This window comes from Heterodontus francisci, chromosome 26 (assembly GCF_036365525.1).
Source record: "Heterodontus francisci isolate sHetFra1 chromosome 26, sHetFra1.hap1, whole genome shotgun sequence".
Classification (NCBI taxonomy): Eukaryota; Metazoa; Chordata; class Chondrichthyes; order Heterodontiformes; family Heterodontidae; genus Heterodontus; species Heterodontus francisci.
This window is the reverse complement of record NC_090396.1, coordinates 19,007,099-19,029,012: the sequence shown is the minus strand read 5'-3', so window position 1 is coordinate 19,029,012 and position 21,914 is coordinate 19,007,099. Positions and strand designations below refer to the sequence as shown.

The following is a 21,914-nucleotide window of genomic DNA, read 5'->3' as shown; positions in this document are numbered from 1 at the left end:
AAGATGGCCCAGGGGAGGTCCAAGTGTTTCTCAAATTCTCCAACATTAGAATGGTCAAAACTGGAATTGCACGGGGAATCCATGAGACTGCCTTGTAGCTTCCATTCAATGGCTCTAAGTATTGGGGAATAGCTGCACTCTGTCACCACACAGCCCTGGCAGAGAGAGAGGCACTACAATGAAGAACTGCGCTTCTGAACTGAGGGGGACAGAGTTAATCAACCAGATTATTATGCAGTGACCCCTGTTGGAAAACAGTATATACAACAGGTGAGGACGAGCGGGTTCAGCTCAATATCACACTGACACTCACTGCCTAGGCTCACCCATGAAGAATGGATGAGGTACTGAAGGGTGGCTGATGACTGTGGAACCAGCAGAATGCATCCTCAGGAGAAAAAAGAAGAAAATTGGAAGATGAGAGAGACAAATATGGGGATCGAGTCTTTTCAAATTAAATTAAACAAGGCTCAAAAGGAATGTTCTGGCGGTGAAAGAATAAATGACCAAATTAAACATTAGTCTATCCCATAATGTAGACATGAATGGTTTACTGCCACACCTTCCACTCCGTGCAACAGCAATCTGTGCCACTTTCAGGGTGCAATTAAACATTCAGATACTCTGGGGGCTATCCTGGCCAAAGGGTGAAAATTGGCACAAAATGGGTGCTGTGCTAATTAGAAATGGCTGTTTGAAGTGTGGATTTAGCAGGCAATCTTCAGGCCATTTGATGACTAACATGATTTAAACGTGCCTGCAGGTGCTGAAACTGATAACTGCAGGTTTAGCACTCAAGCGCTGATTAGGCACAATTTCCCTGGAGCTGTATATGTAGACTGCACAGACCCAATCCACTGAAGATGTGGAGTGTGCTGGCTGGGAGAGAAGACAACCTGGAAGAATGGTTCAAGGACCGAGTGAGACAGTGCACAGGATTTCGGATACATCATTGGAGGCCCTGGTAGAGGAGGTCTCGAGGAGCAGGGGCATCCTATATCCACAGGGGAGAAGGGTCTACCTCACCCTCCTGTCCCTCTCTCTCAATACTGCTCTGCCTGGTCTCATGTCCTCCTCCCGTTCCTTCTGGAGACAAAGGAGGACCCCTCGCAAGATGCCGATTACCAAGCTCTCCCTTTCTGCTGGTGACTCCTACAACTTGCCCAATAAGCTACAGTAGCACACCACTCACTCTGTTCAGGTGAAGTCCGCAGAGAATTTCCAGAATAAATGTTGCTAGAGTGTTGGTGAAGTCTTGTTAAAATGTCTGAGAAAGTCCTCTTCAAACCACCAGCAGGAAATGAACAGTAAAAGCTGACATACATTTAAATAGCATTCAGAATCCTCTGCAACAACTGGTTTACTCCAAATTGGTGCTCGCTGTTAGGAGAGGGTGTTAGGGCAAACACGAGTCACCAAAATGCTGTACAACCTCATTAGTGAGCACTAGCCGGCAATTTAAATGGCAATTAGCATGGATTTCATGGGCTGACTGGCCTCTTTCTATGCCATAAATGACTCTATGATGCTATAATGATCGTCTGGACGGCCATTCCTAGCGCAAGCTTCAAATCCTTTACCAAGATGGCATCTTGCATTAAATGCAAACTAAAGCAGGGTCGCAGCTCAGAACCCTATCGTGGCCACTTCAGAGGCTCTTTAGGACCTTAACTATCCAGGAAAAATTGCTCCCATATAGTTTAACCTACCACAAGAATCCCTGCACGAAGACCGGGGTCGTACGGGACTCGGAAACATTCTGGGAAACCGGATGACTGGAGCTTCTCAAGTTTGTGTCTTAACTGAGAGATCGCTACAAACAAAAGAGATTCAATCAGTAAAACATCAAACACTTCACAGCTTTAATGAAAAAACCCTGAATTTTTAATTCCCATGTCAGCCATGGCTCAGTTGGTAGCACTTTCGCCTCTGAGTTCGTAGGTTCAAGTCCCATTCCAGAGACTTGAGCACAAAAATCTAGGCTGACACGTCAGTGCAGTACTGAGGGAGTGCTACACTGGCGAGGGTGCCATCTTTCAGGTGAGACATTAAACTGAGGAAATGTCTGATCTCTCAGGCAAACGTAAAGGATCCCATGGCACTATTTTGAAGAACAGCAGGGAAATTATCCCTGGGTTTCTGGCCAATAGTTATTCCTCAATCAATATCACTTAAAAAAAACAGATTATGTGGTGATTATTGCATTGCACTTATTCCATTGCTTTTCTACCCTTCCTTTATATATTTTATATCCTGGTCAATACCCCCAGATATCTTCACTCCCTTCAGGCCAAGGGAGCACAGATTTGAGAACATCAGGCGCACAACTGGTTCTGTCTTCATCAACAGATGTGGTTGCACCATATCAGCCACTGTTGGGTCTCACTCTCCTCTGTCAAAACCGCCCACTACTCCAGGATCCTCCTGCAGACTAAAGATAACTTCTTTTCTCCACGATCAATCATCTCTTTAAACCCGTTTCCTTTACACTCTCGTCTCCAACATCAACAGCAAGGAGCTCATGGACTTCTTGAGAGCAAAAGAACCATTGATGACATGAGGAATATCTTTTTTACACAGTGAGTGGTTAAGATCTGGAATGCACTGCCTGAACGTATGTTGGAGGCAGATTCAATCGTGGCTTTCAAAAGGGAATGTGACAGTTATCTTACGAGAAAGAAATTACAGGGCTTCAGGGAAAGGACGGGGGAGTGGGACGAGCTGAGTTGCTCCTCAGAGAGCTGGCACAAACATAACAGTCCAAATGGCCTCCTTCTGGTCTGGTACCATTCTATGACTCTGTGATTGAGACCTTCCATTTAGCTGCCTCTGCTCTTTTCCCCGCTTCCTCTTGCCCACTGAACCAAACCTCCCCAAAAACCCTTTACCCTGACCCTGGCCCTACGTATTTTTTAGTTTCTCTCTTATCTCCTCTCATGTCCTCTCCCAACTAATTTTTTTCATGGGGCCCACTACCTGCTCCTTTGACCCCAATCCCAATATATTTCTAACCAACCAACTTCCTTTCCTGGCCCCCACGCTTGCTGGCATTGTAAATATTTCCCTCTTCTCAGGTATTGTCCATCTCCCTTTCAAAACTGTCATCATCCCTTCCTCAAAATAAATCCCTTTTAACCCCTCAGTCCTTGTAAATTATTATCCCATCTCCAACCTCCTTTTCCTCTCCAAAGTTCTTGAACATGTTGGGGCCTCCCAATTTTGTGTCCACCTTTCCCGCAACTACATCTTTGAATCTCTCCCATCAGGTTTTCAGCTCTGACACAGCACTGAAATGGCCAGTATTAAAGTCACAAATTACATCCTCTATCACTGTGACCATAATACCTTAGCCCTCCTCATCCTTCTCAACCTAACTGCAGACTGTGAGACAGTTGACCTTACTATATTCTTTCAATGCTTTTCCTCCATTGTCCAGCTCAGTGGGATTGTCCTCGCTTGGCTTCACTCTTACCTTCTCTTCTTACCCCTACACCTTTGCTTTCTGTTGCCCAAGAATCTATCTTTGACTCCCTCCTGTTCCCCACCTGCATGCTACTCCTAGTCAACATCATCTGCAGACATGGGGTTAGCTTCCACATGTACACCAATAACACCTAGCTCTATTTCTCCACCACCTCTCTGGACCCATCCTTTGCCTTTAGGTTGTCAGAGTGGTTGTTTGAAATTCAGTCTTGGATGAGACACAATTGCCTCCTGTTAAATATTTAGAAGATCTAAGGCCCCGCAGCAAACTTTGTACCCATGCCACTGATTCCATCCATCTTCCTGGCTACTGTCTCAAGCAGAACTGGACTCTTCACAATTTCAGAATCCTGTCTGACGCTGGGCTGATCTTCTGACCACATATCCTCTTCATTACAAAGACCACCCACTTCTACCTTTGTAATATGCCCGCCACTGCCCTGCTTCAGCCTATCTATTGCTGAAATCTCAAGCATGCCTTTATCAGCTCTGTACTCAACTATTCCAATGCTCTCATGGCCAGCCTCCCATCTTCCATCCTCAATGAACATCAACTCATCCAAAACTCAATTGGCTGTATCCTATCACGTCACCCTGTCTTTGTTCACTTCTATTGGCTCCCAGACCCCAGCACTTCAAATTTTAAATTCTTATCCTCATGTTTAAATTCTTTCATGAACTTGCATCTATCGCTATTAGCTCTTCTAGAAATACAACCCACTGACTGACTCTGGCCTCTTGTGTGCCTCCCACCCCTTCCCTCTTCTACCGGCTTCAGCTGCCTAGGCCCCAAGCTCTAGAATGTACTGTCTAAGCCCCTCTGTCTCTTAAATTCCCTCTCCTGCTTTCAGACACTCCTTAAAATCCAAAGATTTGGCCAAGCTTTTGGTCACCTCTCCTAATATCTCCTTCTTTGTGCAGCAACCATTTATTCCCATTTTATCTCTGTGAAGTAGCTCAGGATAGCTTTATATGTTGAAGACATTATATAAATTCTTGTTATTATTTGTTATTCTTGGGTGCCAAAAACTATACCTAATACTCCAATGGCAATAAAACTAAGCTTTTGTATTCAGTGCCTCGAAATTCAAAGCCATAGGGGCTGTTTGCTTTTTATTGCTATATCTAATTGACTACTTTACTCACCTGTGTATCTGCACCTCAGGACATGCGCGATGCCAATATTATCACCCTCTATAAAAACAAAGGTGACCCCGGTGACTGCAACAACTACCGTGGAATCTCCCTGCTCAGCATAGTGGGGAAAGTCTTTGCTCGAGTCGCTCTGAACAGGCTCCAGAAGCTGGCCGAGCGTGTCTACCCTGAGGCACAGTGTGGCTTTCGTGCAGAGAGATCGACCATTGACATGCTGTTCTCCCTTCGTCAGATACAGGAGAAATGCCGTGAACAACAGATGCCCCTCTACATTGCTTTCATTGATCTCACCAAAGCCTTTGACCTCGTCAGCAGACGTGGTCTCTTCAGACTACTAGAAAAGATTGGATGCCCACCAAAGCTACTAAGTATCATCACCTCATTCGATGACAATATGAAAGGCACAATTCAACATGGTGGCTCCTCATCAGAGCCCTTTCCTATCCTGAGTGGTGTGAAACAGGGCTGTGTTCTCGCACCCACACTTTTTGGGATTTTCTTCTCCCTGCTGCTTTCACATGCGTTCAAATCCTCTGAAGAAGGAATTTTCCTCCACACAAGATCAGGGGGCAGGTTGTTCAACCTTGCCCGTCTAAGAGCGAAGTCCAAAGTACGGAAAGTCCTCATCAGGGAACTCCTCTTTGCTGACGATGCTGCTTTAACATCTCACACTGAAGAGTGCCTGCAGAGTCTCATTGACAGGTTTGCGGCTGCTTGCAATGAATTTGGCCTAACCATCAGCTTCAAAAAAATGAACATCATGGGGTAGGACGTCAGAAATGCTCCATCCATCAATATTGGTGACCACGCTCTGGAAGTGGTTCAAGAGTTCACCTACCTAGGCTTAACTATCACCAGTAACCTGTCTCTAGATGCAGAAATCAACAAGCGCATGGGTAAGGCTTCCACTGCTATGTCCACACTGGCCAAGAGAGTGTGGGAAAATGGCGCACTGACACGGAACACAAAGGTCCGAGTGTATCAGGCCTGTGTCCTCAGTACTTTGCTCTATGGCAGCGAGGCCTGGACAACGTATGTCAGCCAACAGCGACGTCCCAATTCATTCCATCTTCGCTGCCTCCGGAGAATACTTGGCATCAGGTGGCTGGACTGTATCTCCAACACAGAAGTCCTCGAGGCGGCCAACATCCCCAGCTTATACACACTACTGAGTCAGCGGCGCTTGAGATGGCTTGGCCATGTGAGCCGCATGGAAGATGGCAGGATCCCCAAAGACACATTGTACAGTGAGCTCGCCACTGGTATCAGACCCACCGGCCGTCCTTGTCTCCGCCGCGCCCCTAGCCAAGCTGTTCCAGTACAGCTACAACACTGGCATCTAGCCAACAAAGTGGAAAATTGTCCAGGCATGTCAAATCCAATCCAGCCAAATACTGGCCCATCAGTCTACTCTAAACCATCAGTAAAGTGATGGGAAGTGTCGTCAACACTTCCCATCAAGCGGCACTTTCAAAGCAATAACCGGCTCAGCAATGTTCAGTTTGGGTTCCATAAGGACCAAACATGGACAAAAGAGCTGAATTCCAGAGGTGAGATGGCAGTCACTTCCCTTGACATCAAGGCAGCATTTGATCAAGTGTGGCTTTATGGAGCCCTGTGTTATGACCAAGGCGGGAGGAGTACACTGTTAATTCAGTCCTACTTCTCCACAGGTCACAACATATGTTTAAATTTTTCCACTGACCAAAACAGTCAATCAGATACTCTATTTTACCACAGAATAAAGCACAGCAACCAGGTTTCTTCCATAAACAACAAACCTATTCATTTATTAGAAACCAAGTCTTAACCAATACTAAAGTAAGCATGCAAGCGAACTGAAATATTAAATTCCCTTATTTATCCTAGCCCCCACACGCATACACATACATACACAACAGGTTAACTGGGGGAAAAGAAGGGATTTTTTTTTACGGCTGTTACAAAGAAATTGAAGGAACTTAAAAAACCCACTTAGATTGAAAGGTAGGTACGGAAAATGTCCTTTGTTTTGGTGAGGTGTCCCAAAGGCATATAGGCGGCTGTCACTAGGATCTTCCCAGGACAGTTCCTTCCAGGCGATGTTGAAGATCAGTTTGGTTAGGCTTTCAGAAAGATGCAGCTACAGAAGGCTTCACATAGGTCTTACATCAGGTGTGCAGCAACAAAGATTTCAATTCTCATACATTCGATGCAAAGTTCCTTCAAAGATGCAAGGTTTCTGCAAACATGCAGGATTTCTCCAAATACAGGAGGCAACAGGAAACACACTTGACACAGGATTTGCTTTTCAAGAGAAAGATGGGCTGGTTGGATCTTCTTCTGTTCTCCTGGCAGATCAATAAGCAAACTCCAACTGCCTGTTTTTAACAGTTCAAAATGAGACATAACCTGTCCAGAGGCAAGTCGTGTGACATCTATAAATCCTGGCTTGTCACTTCCTTGCAAATAACTCTTCAGGTCAAAAGACAACCCTCTGCTGGGTTCTTTGCCAACTGGTGCTGTTCAGTAAAACTTGTTTACATTCAGTCCAAACCTTCTGGTAACTTATTTTAAGAAAAACACCCAAAGTTCAGCTTCTTCAAGATTCCAGCATCCATGGAACCCTTTTCAGTTTTAAAAATATAGATTCTCAAGTTTTAACAAAAAATGGAATCCCTCGTAACAGCTGGCAAAATTGACATCAATAGGAATTAGGAGGGAAAACTCTCCGCTGGTTGGAGTCATACCTAGCACAAAGGAAGATGGTTGTGGTTTAGTTTAGTGATACAGCACTGAAACAGGCCCTTCGGCCTGTACCGACCATCAACCACCCATTTATACTAATCCTACACTAATTCCATATTCCTACCACATCCCCACCTGTCCCTATATTTCCCTACCACCTACCTATACTAGGGGCAATTTATAATGGCCAATTTACCGATCAACCTGCAAGTCTTTGGCATGTGGGAGGAAACTGGAACACCCGGAGGAAACCCACGCAGACACAGGGAGAACTTGCAAACTCCACACAGGCAGTACCCAGAATTGAACACGGGTCGCTGGAGCTGTGAGGCTGCGGTGCTAACCACTGCGCCACTGTGCCACTGGTTGTTGGAGGACAATTATCTCAGCTCCAGGACATCGCTGCAGGAGTTCCTCAGGGTCATGTCCAAGGCCCAACCATCTTCAGCTGCTTTATCAATGACCTTCCCTCAATCATAATGTCAGAAGTGGGGGCACGTACGCTGATGATTGCACAATGTTCAGTACCATTCACAACGCCTCCGATATTGAGGCAGTCCATATCCACATACAGCAAGACCTGGACAATATTCAGGCTTGGGCTGATAAGTGGCAAGTTACATTCGTGCATCACAAGTGCCAGACACTGACCATCTCCAACAAGAGAGAATCCAGCCATCTCCCCTTGACATTCAATGGCATTACCATCGCTGAATCCCCCACTATCAACATCCTGAGGGTTACCATTGATCTGAAACTTAACTGGACCAGCCACATCTATACTGTGGCTACAAGAGCAGGTCAGAGGCTGGGAACTCTGCAGTGAGTAACTCACCTCCTGATTCCCCAAAGCCTGTCCATCGTCTACAAAGCACAAGTCAGGAGTGTAATGGAATACTCTCCACTTGCCTGGATGAACATACAAATTAGGTGCAGCAGTAGACCACTCGGGCCCTCGAGCCTGTTCCACCATTCAATATGATCATGGTTGATCTGACTGTAACCTCAGCTCCACATTCCCGCCTACCACCAGCTACCAGCTGGAGTGCAGCTCCAACAATACTCAAGAAGCTCAACACCATCCAGGACAAAGCAGCCCACTTGATTGGCACCCCATCCCCCCTTTAAACATTCATTCCCTCCATCACCAGTGCACAGTGGCAGCAGTGTGTACCACATACAAGACAAACTGCAGCAACTCACCACGCCTCCTTCAACAGCACATTCAAAACCAGCGACCTCTACAATCTAGAAGGACAAGGGCAGCAGATGCATGGGAACATGACCACCTACAAGTTCCCCTTCAAGCCACCCACCATCCTGACTTGGAACTAAATCGCCATTCCTTCACTGTCGCTGAGTCATAATCCTGGAACTCCCTTCCTAACAACACTGTGGGTGTATCTACACCACATGGACTGCAGTAGTTCAAGAAGGCAGCTGAGTACAACCTTCTCAAGGGTAATTGTGGATGGGAAATAAATACTGGCCTTGTCAGCAACAGTCACATCCCATGAACAAATAAAAAAAAGCTAAAGTCCCTCCTTCCTGGTACCATTCCAGTAAATCTCCTCTGCACCCTCTCCAAGGCCAATTCAAGGGGAGATTTGTGCTTTGGAACTGTTCAACTCATTTTCTCATAAGACCCTAACAGACAGGAGAGACTATCATCCCATCAACCTGGGCTGGAATTAAACCCAGGATGCACAGGTGAAAGGCCAGTGTTTAAGCTGCTGTACCACCGAGTCTCCTCGAGAGCCTTGACTACTCTTTATTTTGATGTCAATGCACAAGCTGAAAGCAAATAAAACCAGTCATTTCAGGGGGGCAACAGTCTCCCTGAACCCACCTTGTAATCGAAGGGTTAAATGTAAGTAGCTTAATTGCTCACCAAACGGAATCTATTTAAACAGGGCCTCTATGCATTACAGCAAACAGAAGTCATGACCAAAACTACAGCAGCGTCTCCCAATAAAAGCAGGAATATTTCTCCAGCAAAATGCAGTGAGTGGAGGATAGTTATGCATTATGAATTCGGTGTGTAAAAGCAACCCCAGTCACTTACAGCATTGCAGTCTCCAGGTGTGATTAAGAGGGGAGAATTATCAATCATCTCCAATCTGGCCAGAACTTATGGCATCACCACATTGCAGCATAAAATTTATTAGCATACCTTGAGCTGAAACATCATACTTTTCAGCTGTGACATTCTTTATCTCCAGTGTCACCTTGTGCAGAGCTTCCATCACCTTGACCTGCTTCATAAAATCCATCAGCATGGCAGTCCCACAGCCTCGGAGGTAAGCCTCTAGAATGACGGCGTAACGTTGGCGATAGTGCATTGACTCAGCCACTTCACTCCTCAAAAACCAGAACAGAAAATGTCCAATTCGTTTACTCTAGCAAGGAGTCAAAAAAGTAAAAGGTGAGGTAGGTTTGTAATTAAAAATCTATTTTGGGAAAAAAGATCATAAATGTTCTTCCAACTGACAAAGGGAGACTGTGTACTCACTCTTAATGCTCGTTTGAGGAGAAATCGGGCAAGGGCACTGTCATGGTAGGGCTCGAACTTGACTGCCTGAAATCAGTTTCAAATAATATATGAATAAGCACACATCCCTCAGGTAGGGGTACATGAAAAATAAATGCAAGTTTTTGTTGTTATCATTCATGGGATGTCAGCGTCACTGACTAGGCCGGTTTTTATTGACCACTCCTAATTGCCCTTGAGAAGGCGGTGGTGAGCCTCCTTCTTGAATTCTGCAGTCCATCTGGTGTAAGTACATCTGCAGTACTGTTAGGAACATAGAAACATAGGAGCAGGAGTAGGCCATTCAGCCCATTGAGCCTGCTCCGCCATTCAATACGATCATGGCTGATCATCCACTTCAATGCCTTAGAAATCTGTCAATCTCTGCTTTAAACATAATGACTGAGCTTCCACAGCCCTCTCGGGTAGAGAATTCCAAAGATTCACAACCCTCTGAGCAAAGAAATTTCTCCTCATCTCTGTCCTAAGTGGCTTCCCCCTTATTTTGAAATTCTGCCCCCTGGTTCCAGACTCCCCAATCAGGGGAAACATCTTACCGGCATCTACCCTTTCTATCCCTTGAAGTATTTTATAGTTTTCGATGAGATCACCTCTCATTCTTCGAAACTCTCGAGAATACAGGCCCAATTTCCCCAATCTCTCTTCATAGGACTGTCCCGCCATCCCGGGAACAAGTCTGGTAAACCTTCGTTGCACTCCCTCTACGGCAATAATATCCTTCCTAAGGTAAGGGGACCAAAACTGCACACAGTCCTCCAAGTGCAGTCTAACCAAGGTTCTATACAATTGAAGCAAGACTGCACTACTCCTGTACTCAAACCGTTTTGCGATAAAGGCTAACATACCATTAGCCTTCCTAATTGCTTGCAGCACCTGCACACTAGCTTTCAGTGACTTATTGATGAGGACACCCAGGTCCCTTTGTACATCTATACTTTCTAATCTCTTACCATTTAAGAAATACTCTGCAGATCTGCTCCCCCTACCAAAATGGATAACTTCACATTTTTCCACATTATATTCCATCTGCCATGTTCTTGCCCATTCACTAAATCTGTCCAAATCTCCTTGAAGCTGCTTTGCATCTTCCTCACAACACACATTTCCACCTAGTTTTGTGTCATCCGCAAACTTGGAAATACTACATATGGTCCCCACATCCAAATCATTGATGTATATTGTGAAAAGCTGGGACCCAAGTACTGATCCTTGCGGTACCCCACTAGACACAGCCTGCCAATGCAAGAATGGCCCGTTTATTCCTACTTTCTGTTTTCTGCCTGTTAACCAATCCTAAATCCATGCTAGTATATCACCTCCTATCCCATGTGCTTTAATTTTGCTAACCAACCTCCTTTGGGGGACTTTATCAAAAGCCTTCTGAAAATCCAAGTATATTACATCCACTGACTCCCCTTTATCAATTCTGTTAGTAGCATCCTCAAATAACTCCAACAAGTTCGTCAAACATGATTTCCCATTCATAAATCCATGTTGACTATGGCCATTCAGATCATTATTGTCCAAGTGTTCATTTATCACATCCTTTAGAATAGATTCTAGCATTTTCTCTACCATGATGTAAGGCTAACAGGTCTATAATTCCCTGTTTTCTCTCTCCCTCCCTTCTTAAATAGTGCGGTGACATTTGCTACCTTCCAATCTGCAGGAACCGCTCCAGAATCTATAGAATTTTGGAAAATGATCACCAATGCATCCACTATCTCCATAGCTACCTCTTTCAACACTCTGGGATGTAGAATATCAGGTCCTGGGGACTTATCAACCTTCAGTCCCATTAATTTCTCCAATACAACCTTCTTACTAATACTAATTTCCTTCAATTCCTCATTCTCCCTAATCCCTTGGATCGCTAATTCTGGGAGATTTCTTGTATCTTCCTCAGTGAAGGGAGACACAAAGTAATCATTTAGCTTCTCTGCCATTTCTCTATTCCCCATTATTAATTCTGCTGACACTGCCTGTAATGGACCCACATTTGTCTTAGCCAAACGTTTCCTTTTTACATACCTGTAGAAGCCTTTACAGTCCGTTTTTATGTTTTTTATTTTAATTTTTTTTAATGTTAGGAAGGGAGTTCCAGGATTTCAACCCAATGACAGCAATATCGTTCCAAGTCAGGACGGTGTGTGACTTGGAGGGGAACTTGCAGGTGGTTGGTGTTCCCACGTGTCTGCTGTTCTTGTTCTTCTAGGTGATAGAGGTTGTCGAAGGAGTGCCTTTAATGTAGTAAAATGTCCCAAGGTGCTTCACAGGAGGGTTATCAGACAAAATTTGACACTGAGCAACATTCGAGACACAAACAGATCAACAGGTGGAGCAGGCTGGAGGGGCCAAATGGCCTACTTCTGCTCCTAATTCATATGTTCATATAAGGAGATATTACGACCGGTGGCCAAAAGCTTGATCAAAGAGGTAGGTTTAAGGAGCATCTTAAAGGAAGCGAGCGAGGTGGAGAGATTTAGGGAAGGAACCCCAGAGCTTGTGGCCTAGGCAGCTGAGGGCATGAATGTCTATGGCTTGAGTGTGATGGAAATTGTGATGTGCAAGAGCTCAAGATTGGAGAAGCGCAGATATCTCAGAATGATGTTGGGCTCCAAGAGATTAGAGAGATAGGGAAGGGCGAGGCCATGGAGGGATTTAAAAATAAGGATGAGAATTTTAAAATCGAGGTGCTGCTGGAACAGGAGACTATGTGAATCAGTGAGGACAGGGTGTAATGGGTGAACAGGATTTAGTGCGAGTTAGGACACAGGCAGCAGATTTATTGATGAGCCCAAGTTTACAGAGGGTGGAAGCCAGGATAGTCAAGGCTAGAGGTAGCAATGGCATAAAACCCCTCAGAAACTGAGTGCCCATCTGCTATCCAGACTGTTGCAGACCAGTTCCCAGGCTGCCCATTACCTGAAGACCGAGATCTCAATCCATGCCACTGCCAACTGGTCCTGAGGAGCTGCAAGGGAGCAACCAGTGAGTTGCCTTATAACTCAGTCTGAACTGCTACACCCACAGTTCAGTTCTGGACTCAGCAGCTTAGAGGGGAATGGTCACAGAAGTGAGGAACATGGAGTGCTACAGTGAAGGGTGTGGGGTATATCAGAGAGTGATACTGTGAGGGGTGTGGGGTATATCAGAGAGTGATACAGTGAGGGGTGTGGGGTATATCAGAGAGTGATACTGTGAGGGGTGTGGGGTATATCAGAGAGTGATACAGTGAGGGGTGTGGGGTATATCAGAGAGTGATACTGTGAGGGGTGTGAGATAATCAGAGAGTGATACAATGAGGGGTGTGGGGTATATCAGAGAGTGATACTGTGAGGGGTGTGGGGTATTTCAGAGAGTGATACAGTGAGGGGTGTGGGGTATATCAGAGAGTGATACTGTGAGGGGTGTGGGGTATATCAGAGAGTGATACAGTGAGGGGTGTGGGGTATATCAGAGAGTGATACTGTGAGGGGTGTGAGATAATCAGAGAGTGATACAATGAGGGGTGTGAGATAATCAGAGAGTGATACAATGAGGGGTGTGGGGTATATCAGAGAGTGATACAGTGAGGGGTGTGAGATAATCAGAGACTGATACAATGAGGGGTGTGGGGTATATCAGAGAGTGATACAGTGAGGGGTGTGGGGTATATCAGAGAGTGATACAGTGAGGGGTGTGAGATAATCAGAGAGTGAGACTGTGAGGGGTGTGGGGTATATCAGAGAGTGATACAATGAGGGGTTTGGGGTATATCGGAGAGTGATACAATGAGTGGTGTGAGATTATCAGAGAGTGAAACAGTGAGGGGTGTGAGATAATCAGAGAGTGATACAGTGAGGCGTGTGAGATAATCAGAGAGTGAAACAGTGAGGGGTGTGGGGTATATCAGAGAGTGATACAGTGAGGGGTGTGAGATAATCAGAGAGTGATACAATGAGGGGTGTGAGATAATCAGAGAGTGATACAGTGAGGCGTGTGAGATAATCAGAGAGTGAAACAGTGAGGGGTGTGAGATAATCAGAGAGTGATACAGTGAGGGGTGTGAGATAATCAGAGAGTGATACAGTGAGGCGTGTGAGATAATCAGAGAGTGAAACAGTGAGGGGTGTGGGGTATATCAGAGAGTGATACTGTGAGGGGTGTGAGATAATCAGAGAGTGATACAATGAGGGGTGTGGGGTATATCAGAGAGTGATACTGTGAGGGGTGTGGGGTATTTCAGAGAGTGATACAGTGAGGGGTGTGGGGTATATCAGAGAGTGATACTGTGAGGGGTGTGGGGTATATCAGAGAGTGATACAGTGAGGGGTGTGGGGTATATCAGAGAGTGATACTGTGAGGGGTGTGAGATAATCAGAGAGTGATACAATGAGGGGTGTGAGATAATCAGAGAGTGATACAATGAGGGGTGTGGGGTATATCAGAGAGTGATACAGTGAGGGGTGTGAGATAATCAGAGACTGATACAATGAGGGGTGTGGGGTATATCAGAGAGTGATACAGTGAGGGGTGTGGGGTATATCAGAGAGTGATACAGTGAGGGGTGTGAGATAATCAGAGAGTGAGACTGTGAGGGGTGTGGGGTATATCAGAGAGTGATACAATGAGGGGTTTGGGGTATATCGGAGAGTGATACAATGAGTGGTGTGAGATTATCAGAGAGTGAAACAGTGAGGGGTGTGAGATAATCAGAGAGTGATACAGTGAGGCGTGTGAGATAATCAGAGAGTGAAACAGTGAGGGGTGTGGGGTATATCAGAGAGTGATACAGTGAGGGGTGTGAGATAATCAGAGAGTGATACAATGAGGGGTGTGAGATAATCAGAGAGTGATACAGTGAGGCGTGTGAGATAATCAGAGAGTGAAACAGTGAGGGGTGTGAGATAATCAGAGAGTGATACAGTGAGGGGTGTGAGATAATCAGAGAGTGATACAGTGAGGCGTGTGAGATAATCAGAGAGTGAAACAGTGAGGGGTGTGGGGTATATCAGAGAGTGATACAGTGAGGGGTGTGAGATAATCAGAGAGTGATACAATGAGGGGTTTGGGGGAAATCAGAGAGTGATACAGTGAGGGGTGTGGGGTATATCAGAAAGTGATACAGTGAGGGGTGTGAGATAATCAGAGAGTGATACTGTGAGGGGTGTGGGGTATATCAGAGAGTGATACAGTGAGGGGTGTGAGATAATCAGAGAGTGATACAATGAGGGGTTTGGGGTATATCAGAGAGTGATACAGTGAGGGGTGTGAGATAATCAGAGAGTGATACAATGAGGGGTTTGGGGTATATCAGAAAGTGATACAGTGAGGGGTGTGAGATAATCAGAGAGTGAGACTGTGAGGGGTGTGGGGTATATCAGAGAGTGATAAAGTGAGGGGTGTGGGGTATATCAGAGAGTGATACAATGAGGGGTGTGGGGTATATCAGAGAGTGATACAGTGAGGGGTGTGAGATAATCAGAGAGTGATACAATGAGGGGTTTGGGGTATATCAGAGAGTGATACAGAGAGGGGTGTGGGGTATATCAGAAAGTGATACAGTGAGGGGTGTGAGATAATCAGAGAGTGATACTGTGAGGGGTGTGGGGTATATCAGAGAGTGATACAGTGAGGGGTGTGAGATAATCAGAGAGTGATACAATGAGGGGTTTGGGGTATATCAGAGAGTGATACAGTGAGGGGTGTGAGATAATCAGAGAGTGATACAATGAGGGGTTTGGGGTATATCAGAGAGTGATACAGTGAGGGGTGTGAGATAATCAGAGAGTGAGACTGTGAGGGGTGTGGGGTATATCAGAGAGTGATAAAGTGAGGGGTGTGGGGTATATCAGAGAGTGATACAATGAGGGGTGTGGGGTATATCAGAGAGTGATACAGTGAGGGGTGTGAGATAATCAGAGAGTGATACAATGAGGGGTTTGGGGTATACCAGAGAGTGATACAGTGAGGGGTGTGGGGTATATCAGAGAGTGATACAATGAGGGGTGTGGGGTATATCAGAGAGTGATACAGTGAGGGGTGTGGGGTATATCAGAGAGTGATACAGTGAGGGGTGTGAGATAATCAGAGAGTGATACAATGAGGGGTTTGGGGTATACCAGAGAGTGATACAGTGAGGGGTGTGGGGTATATCAGAGAGTGATACAATGAGGGGTGTGGGGTATATCAGAGAGTGATACAGTGAGGGGTGTGAGATAATCAGAGAGTGATACAATGAGGGGTTTGGGGTATACCAGAGAGTGATACAGTGAGGGGTGTGGGGTATATCAGAGAGTGATACAATGAGGGGTGTGGGGTATATCAGAAAGTGATACAGTGAGGGGTGTGAGATAATCAGAGAGTGAGACTGTGAGGGGTGTGGGGTATATCAGAGAGTGATAAAGTGAGGGGTGTGGGGTATATCATAGAGCGTTACAGTGAGGGTTCTGGGGTATATCAGAGAGTGATACAATGAGGGGTGTGGGGTATATCAGAGAGTGATACAGTGAGGGGTGTGGGGTATATCAGAGAGTGATACAGTGAGGGGTGTGGGGTATATCAGAGAGTGATACAGTGAAGGGTGTGGGGTATATCAGAGAGTGATACAGTGAGGGGTGTGGGGTATATCAGAGAGTGATACAGTGAAGGGTGTGGGGTATATCAGAGAGTGATACAGTGAGGGGTTTGGGGTATATCAGAGTGATAAAGTGAGGGGTGTAGGGTATATCAGAGAGTGATACAGTGAAGGGTATGGGTTATATCAGAGAGTGATACAGTGAGGGGTGTGGGGTATATCAGAGAGTGACACAATGAGGTGTTTGGGGTATATCAGAGAGTGATAAAATGAGAGGTGTGGGCTATGTCGGAGAATGCTACAGTGAGAGGTGTGGGATGTATCAGAAAGTGTTACAGTGAGCTGGTTTTATTTCTTCAGTCCGATTTTTCAATCTCCCTTTCTTCCTGTGTTTTATTCTTTATCATTGTTGCTCAATGGCAGTCTCAGGGTTGCTGGTTTAAATTTAAATCTCCTTTGCTTAGATCATAAAGCCCGTCTCCAATATGAGGAAACAAAATAAAGGAAGGTCATTCCTTGTGTAACAAGTAGAATTACTTGATGATTGAGATGCATGAAACAATTTTAAGTTTCTTTTATTTATCCCCAACTTGCTCCTGGTCACTCATCAAGGTGCTGACATTTGCTGGAGTCCTGATTTTAAGCATCAAATTAACCAGCCATTAACCATGTATGTATGATAGCTGCTGGGGCGGATTGTTTGATGGGTACCACAAATGAGCTCAATTCCAGGCTCACCCAACATCCATACACATTTTCCATCAGGGCACTAGAGAATAATGAGGCAGATGAACCTTTGGTTGACTTTCTTCCTCCTCTGCCTATGAACAATACAACTGCTCTTGCTGATATTGGCTGACTTAGCACTGACTGATTGATTGGACCTGGGACTTTCTGCTTTGCATGGCTTAGCGCTATGCAAATCACTACATTTACCAGGCAGACCTGTAGACTCAGCATTTAACTGCACCTCATGTATAACGGAAGGTTATTTTACCTGGACCAACTGTAAGAGATAACGTAACACCTCACTATTGTCAAGTGTCTCCAGCTTTCGAATGGCCAGTGTCCGAACCTGCTCATCTGAAAATCGGCAGTCCAGAAGCTGCATTGCAAGTCCCACATCCAAGGCACTGCTGTCCCATATGTCCTGTTTGTCTAAAAGCTGGTGGGTTTTCAGCACTACCTCCTGTTGCCCCCATTTCACTGAGCTAAGAAACTTGGGGTAAGCCTTAGGCTGTCTCATGCATTCGTGCTTGAAATGCCACAGTAGTTCTTTGTCCTCTGCACTCAGTGGGTTCAGGGGGTCGGTACTGACGATCTCTTCAAACTGTTTGCGTAGCTGACTGTGCATCTCATGGCCTGACCTCTCAACCTCAGGATCGTGAGTTTGACGGCTTTGTGGAAGAGCAATTGGATAATTATACCTGTCCAATAGGATGCAAACAGCCATGGAGGTCTGCTTGTCAGGATTGGTTGCTGATGTGAGCTTGTCAGCTTCAATAGTCCCTTGTTCTTCACCTTTATTGGGAATCTTCCACATGTGAAGCACATACTCTCCTTGTCGAAGGAGTGATCGATGATCAATCACCAATAGGCTGACATAATACAGCATATGGTTCTTGCTCTTGGCATCCCATGTGCTATCATCTTGTGTTTGGAATGCACCCTTTGTACCTTGTGCTGGTGCTTTACCACAGTAAACCTGAAGATTCAGTCGTGCCCCTCTGGGCAGATCCTTGACTTTAATATCGAATTCAAGCCAAACATTCCACAGGACTTCTTCCGTAAAGGCTTTTGTAGGGGTCCTTTGTTGGGCAAGCACCTGCTGCCCATGCAGTATACTAGCCTCAACAAAGACAGTAAGTTCCGTGTTTCTTGGGAGCACAGGAATATCAATGCCTATAATCTTGACTCTGAACTTCCTATCACAGTCCCAGAGGGATATAGTGAATATTTTGTCATGATCTCTTCCTTCCAGGGTTAATTGCTCATGAGATCCAGTAACCCCCGTGCAGTCATCCACAAGAGGCCACTCTTCCTTCTGAACTTCATCCAGAGCTGGGTCTGGGGGGAGTTCCAGGACAAAGTGAATTTCCTCCCCATTCTTCAGGCAGCTTCTTACCCAATGGAAGTCCTTGATTGGGTTGTTACCAACTATGTAATCCTCCCTGCCACAGACCCTAAGAACAAAGTCCTCCTCATTATGGTTCTCCGAGATTTCCAGCAGGCCCTTTTTGTTGGCCATCTTTTTGAAGAAGTTTTTCAGGATGCTTTGTGGAGTCTCATCGATGGAAACTTTTATAGTCAGGCTTGTTGTTCCCCTGTGAATAATTATGAAAATGTTATTATTGTAGATCTTACCCAGCAGATATTCAGGCAGGGGCTTCGAGATGATCCAAGGGTCCATAGAGTACAGCTTTGCATCCCTGGTGGCTACTTCATTCAGCTGAGGGGTGATCAGCTTCCGGCGGGTGAATTCCAGCTCGTCATCATGAACATTGCTCACATCAGTAACATCGTAGCCAATCAGGTAATTCAGGTCAGTTTGCAACTGCAAAGATTCCTTGGAGGCTTTTGTTTTCTGCACCAAGTGAATCTTGCCATTGCTTTTCTGCAATGCCTTCCAGTAGTTAATGCAGTCCAACGTTTGGATCACCTGGTGTTTGTCGTATATCTCGTACCACTGCCCCTTCTTCTGGTACATTAACCTGAACTGGTCTGGGCTAAACTTCTGGTAGAAATCTGGGCAAGCACTGATCCCGCCAGCTTTCACCCAAACCTTCGCTTTCAGTTGTTCCACCGTGTAATTCCCAGCCACCTCCAAGGAAACCTTCTCATGGACATTGTTGAGCTTGTTGCGTGTGGGTAAAACAAACTCAATGGCCAGTTGCTCCAGCGAATAGTACTGCATGTTCCTGGTTGTGTTGGCTCGCATCTTCCGCCTTCTCCTCTTGTTTTCCTCTCTCATGACAATGGGAAGCTCATCATTGTCATTCTTTGGCTGGTCCATGCCAGGGTAATCTGTTGAGGAAACACAATGCAGATAAAGAAACGTGATACAGAATTGAAGAACTGAGTCGCCAACCTAGAGTTCCTGATCCAGTACGATTGTGGGTTCAGATACCAACCCACTGTGCCACAAAATAGCAATCTCCGTTTCATTTTCTTTTTCAAACTCTTTCTTCTGTCCTTTTCAGAAGACGCTGACTCTTGCTGGAGTACAGTTCCATGGGCAACAGCTGCCTTGCCCAAGAGGCAATATGGTATCTTATACTGATAGCCATGGCTTAGTGGGTAGTACTCTTTCGTCTGGATCATGAGATGGTGGGAAAATGGCATTGAGGTAGAAGATCAGCCATGATCTTACTGAATAGCGGAGCAGGCTCGAGGGGCCGAATGGCCTACTCCTGCTCCTACTTCCTATGTTCCATTGGATTCAAGACTCACTCCAGAGGCTCAAGCCCATAACCCAGGCTGAAGGGTTGCTGCACTGTCAGAGGTGCAGTCTTTTGGATGAGGCTTTAAACCAAGGCTCCATCTGCCCTCTGAAGTGGATGCAAAAAAACCCATGGCACTATTTCTAGGAACTGACCAATATTTACTTTTCATTATCATATTGCTATTTGTGGAACATTGCTGTGCTCACACTGCCTGCCATGTTTCCTACATTAAATCGGTGACTCACACTGGACCCCTTCACAGTGTCATAGTCAGAGAGTTATACAGCACAGAAACAGGCCCTTCGGCCCATCGTGTCTGTGCCGGACATCAAGCACCTATCTATTCTGATCCCATTTTCCAGCACTTGGCCCGTAGCCTTGTATGCTATGGCGTTTCCAGTGCTCATCTAAATACTTCTAAAATGTTGTGAGGGTTCCTGCCTCTACCACCTCTTCAGGCAGTGTGTTCCAGATTCCAACCACCCTCTAGGTGAAATATTTTTTCCTCAAATCCCCTCTAAACGTCCTGCCCCTTACTTTAAGTCTATGCCCCCTGGCTATTGATCCCTCTGCTAAGTGAAAAAAATTCTTCCTATCTATCCTATCAATGCTGCTCATAATTTTCTATACCTCAATTAGGTCCTCCCTCAGCCTTCTCTACTCCAAGGAAAACAACCCAAGCCTATCCAGTCTCTCTTCATAGCTGTGTTTAGAGATACAGCACTGAAACAGGCCCTTCGGCCCACCAAGTCTGTGCCGACCATCAACCACCCATTTATACTAATCCTACACTAATCCCATATTCTTACCACATCCCCACCTGTCCCTATATTTCCCTACCACCTACCTCTACTAGTGGCAATTTATAATGGCCAATTTACCTGCCAACCTGCAAGTCTTTTGGAATGCTCCAGCCCAGGCAACATCCTGGTGAATCTCCTCTGCACCCTCTCCAGTGCAATCACATCCTTCCTATAGTGTGGTGCCCAGAACTGTACACAGTACTCCAGCTGTGGCCTAACAAGCGTTTTATACAGCTCCCTGCTCTAATATTCTACGCCTCGGCTAATAAAGGCAAGGTGTGTGGAAACCACACTGGATTCTTTCATTGGGCTGAATTTAATGAATCTGCCGTGGGGTGCAAAATGGCGCTGGTCCCGCTTGTCATATGAGTGGCCACGCTGCCACGGGTGACAAATTTAAGATATTGGAGGTGGCCATCTCGCCCAATCACAAGGTGGGGGCAGCAAGCAAGACACGATTCATGGCATCAGCTGATGTCAGAGCAGGTGCTGGCACCATCTTTAAAAGCCAGGCAGCCCTGCATTCACTCTCTCCTTCAGTTGTACAGCAATGCAGTCATTGAAAACGTCTCTTCAGTTAATTAAATTGCAACCTCAGCAAACAGCTCCCCTCAGAAGACAGCTGAGAACGTCAGAGGTCAGAGCAAGCATGGCCCCATGCTCCTGTGATGTCTCCCTGCTTACTCTCCTCCAGGCTGCAAGGGAAAGGCGGGAGGTCCTCTTCCCCAGCAATGGCAAGAAGAGGTCCTCCCGCCTGACCAAGCCAGCCTGGACAGAGATCGCAGAGGAGGTCAGAAGCCGCAGGGTCACCCGGCGCAACTGGATCCAGTGCAGGAAAAGAGTCAATGACCTCCTGTGTTCAGCCAAGGTATGTGCCATGCTCCAAAATTACTTTGTGTGGCACATGATGAGGATGCGACTGCCATTCCAAAGACAGGGAGGCAACAGCAGATTCATGACATGGCTGCATCTGTGAAGAAAGTTTCCCTTCTTTATAGCTCAGCCCAAATAAATCCTCTGACAGGGTGAGTCAGTATGAGATGCATAACCTCCCCCAGTTGGTGTCAATGGGCCCATGTTAGCAGAGCCGTCATTTTGAAATGTATGGTATTTTCGAATTGTTACATCCTTGATCTTGCAGGAGAATAGAGCTCATAACAGGGAGAAGGCAGCCAGGACCAGTGGCAGAGTGC

At 45.9% G+C, this 21,914-nt stretch overlaps 1 protein-coding gene across 4 annotated transcripts in view; it reads right to left on the bottom strand.

Annotated features, from left to right (window-relative positions):
- pik3cg (phosphatidylinositol-4,5-bisphosphate 3-kinase, catalytic subunit gamma) overlaps nucleotides 1–21,914 on the bottom strand; it is a 64,089-nt gene that overhangs the window by 21,681 nt on the left and 20,494 nt on the right. For all 4 annotated transcript variants that reach the window (XM_068057875.1, XM_068057876.1, XM_068057877.1 and 1 more), the window contains 4 exons: nucleotides 17,473–19,499; nucleotides 9,878–9,943; nucleotides 9,539–9,764; nucleotides 1,710–1,813 (listed from right to left, as the gene is read on the bottom strand). In XM_068057875.1, coding sequence (XP_067913976.1) covers nucleotides 1,710–1,813; nucleotides 9,539–9,764; nucleotides 9,878–9,943; nucleotides 17,473–19,488 — 2,412 coding nt within the window. In that variant the 5' untranslated portion in view covers nucleotides 19,489–19,499. The remainder of the gene's footprint in view (nucleotides 1–1,709; nucleotides 1,814–9,538; nucleotides 9,765–9,877; nucleotides 9,944–17,472; nucleotides 19,500–21,914) is intronic.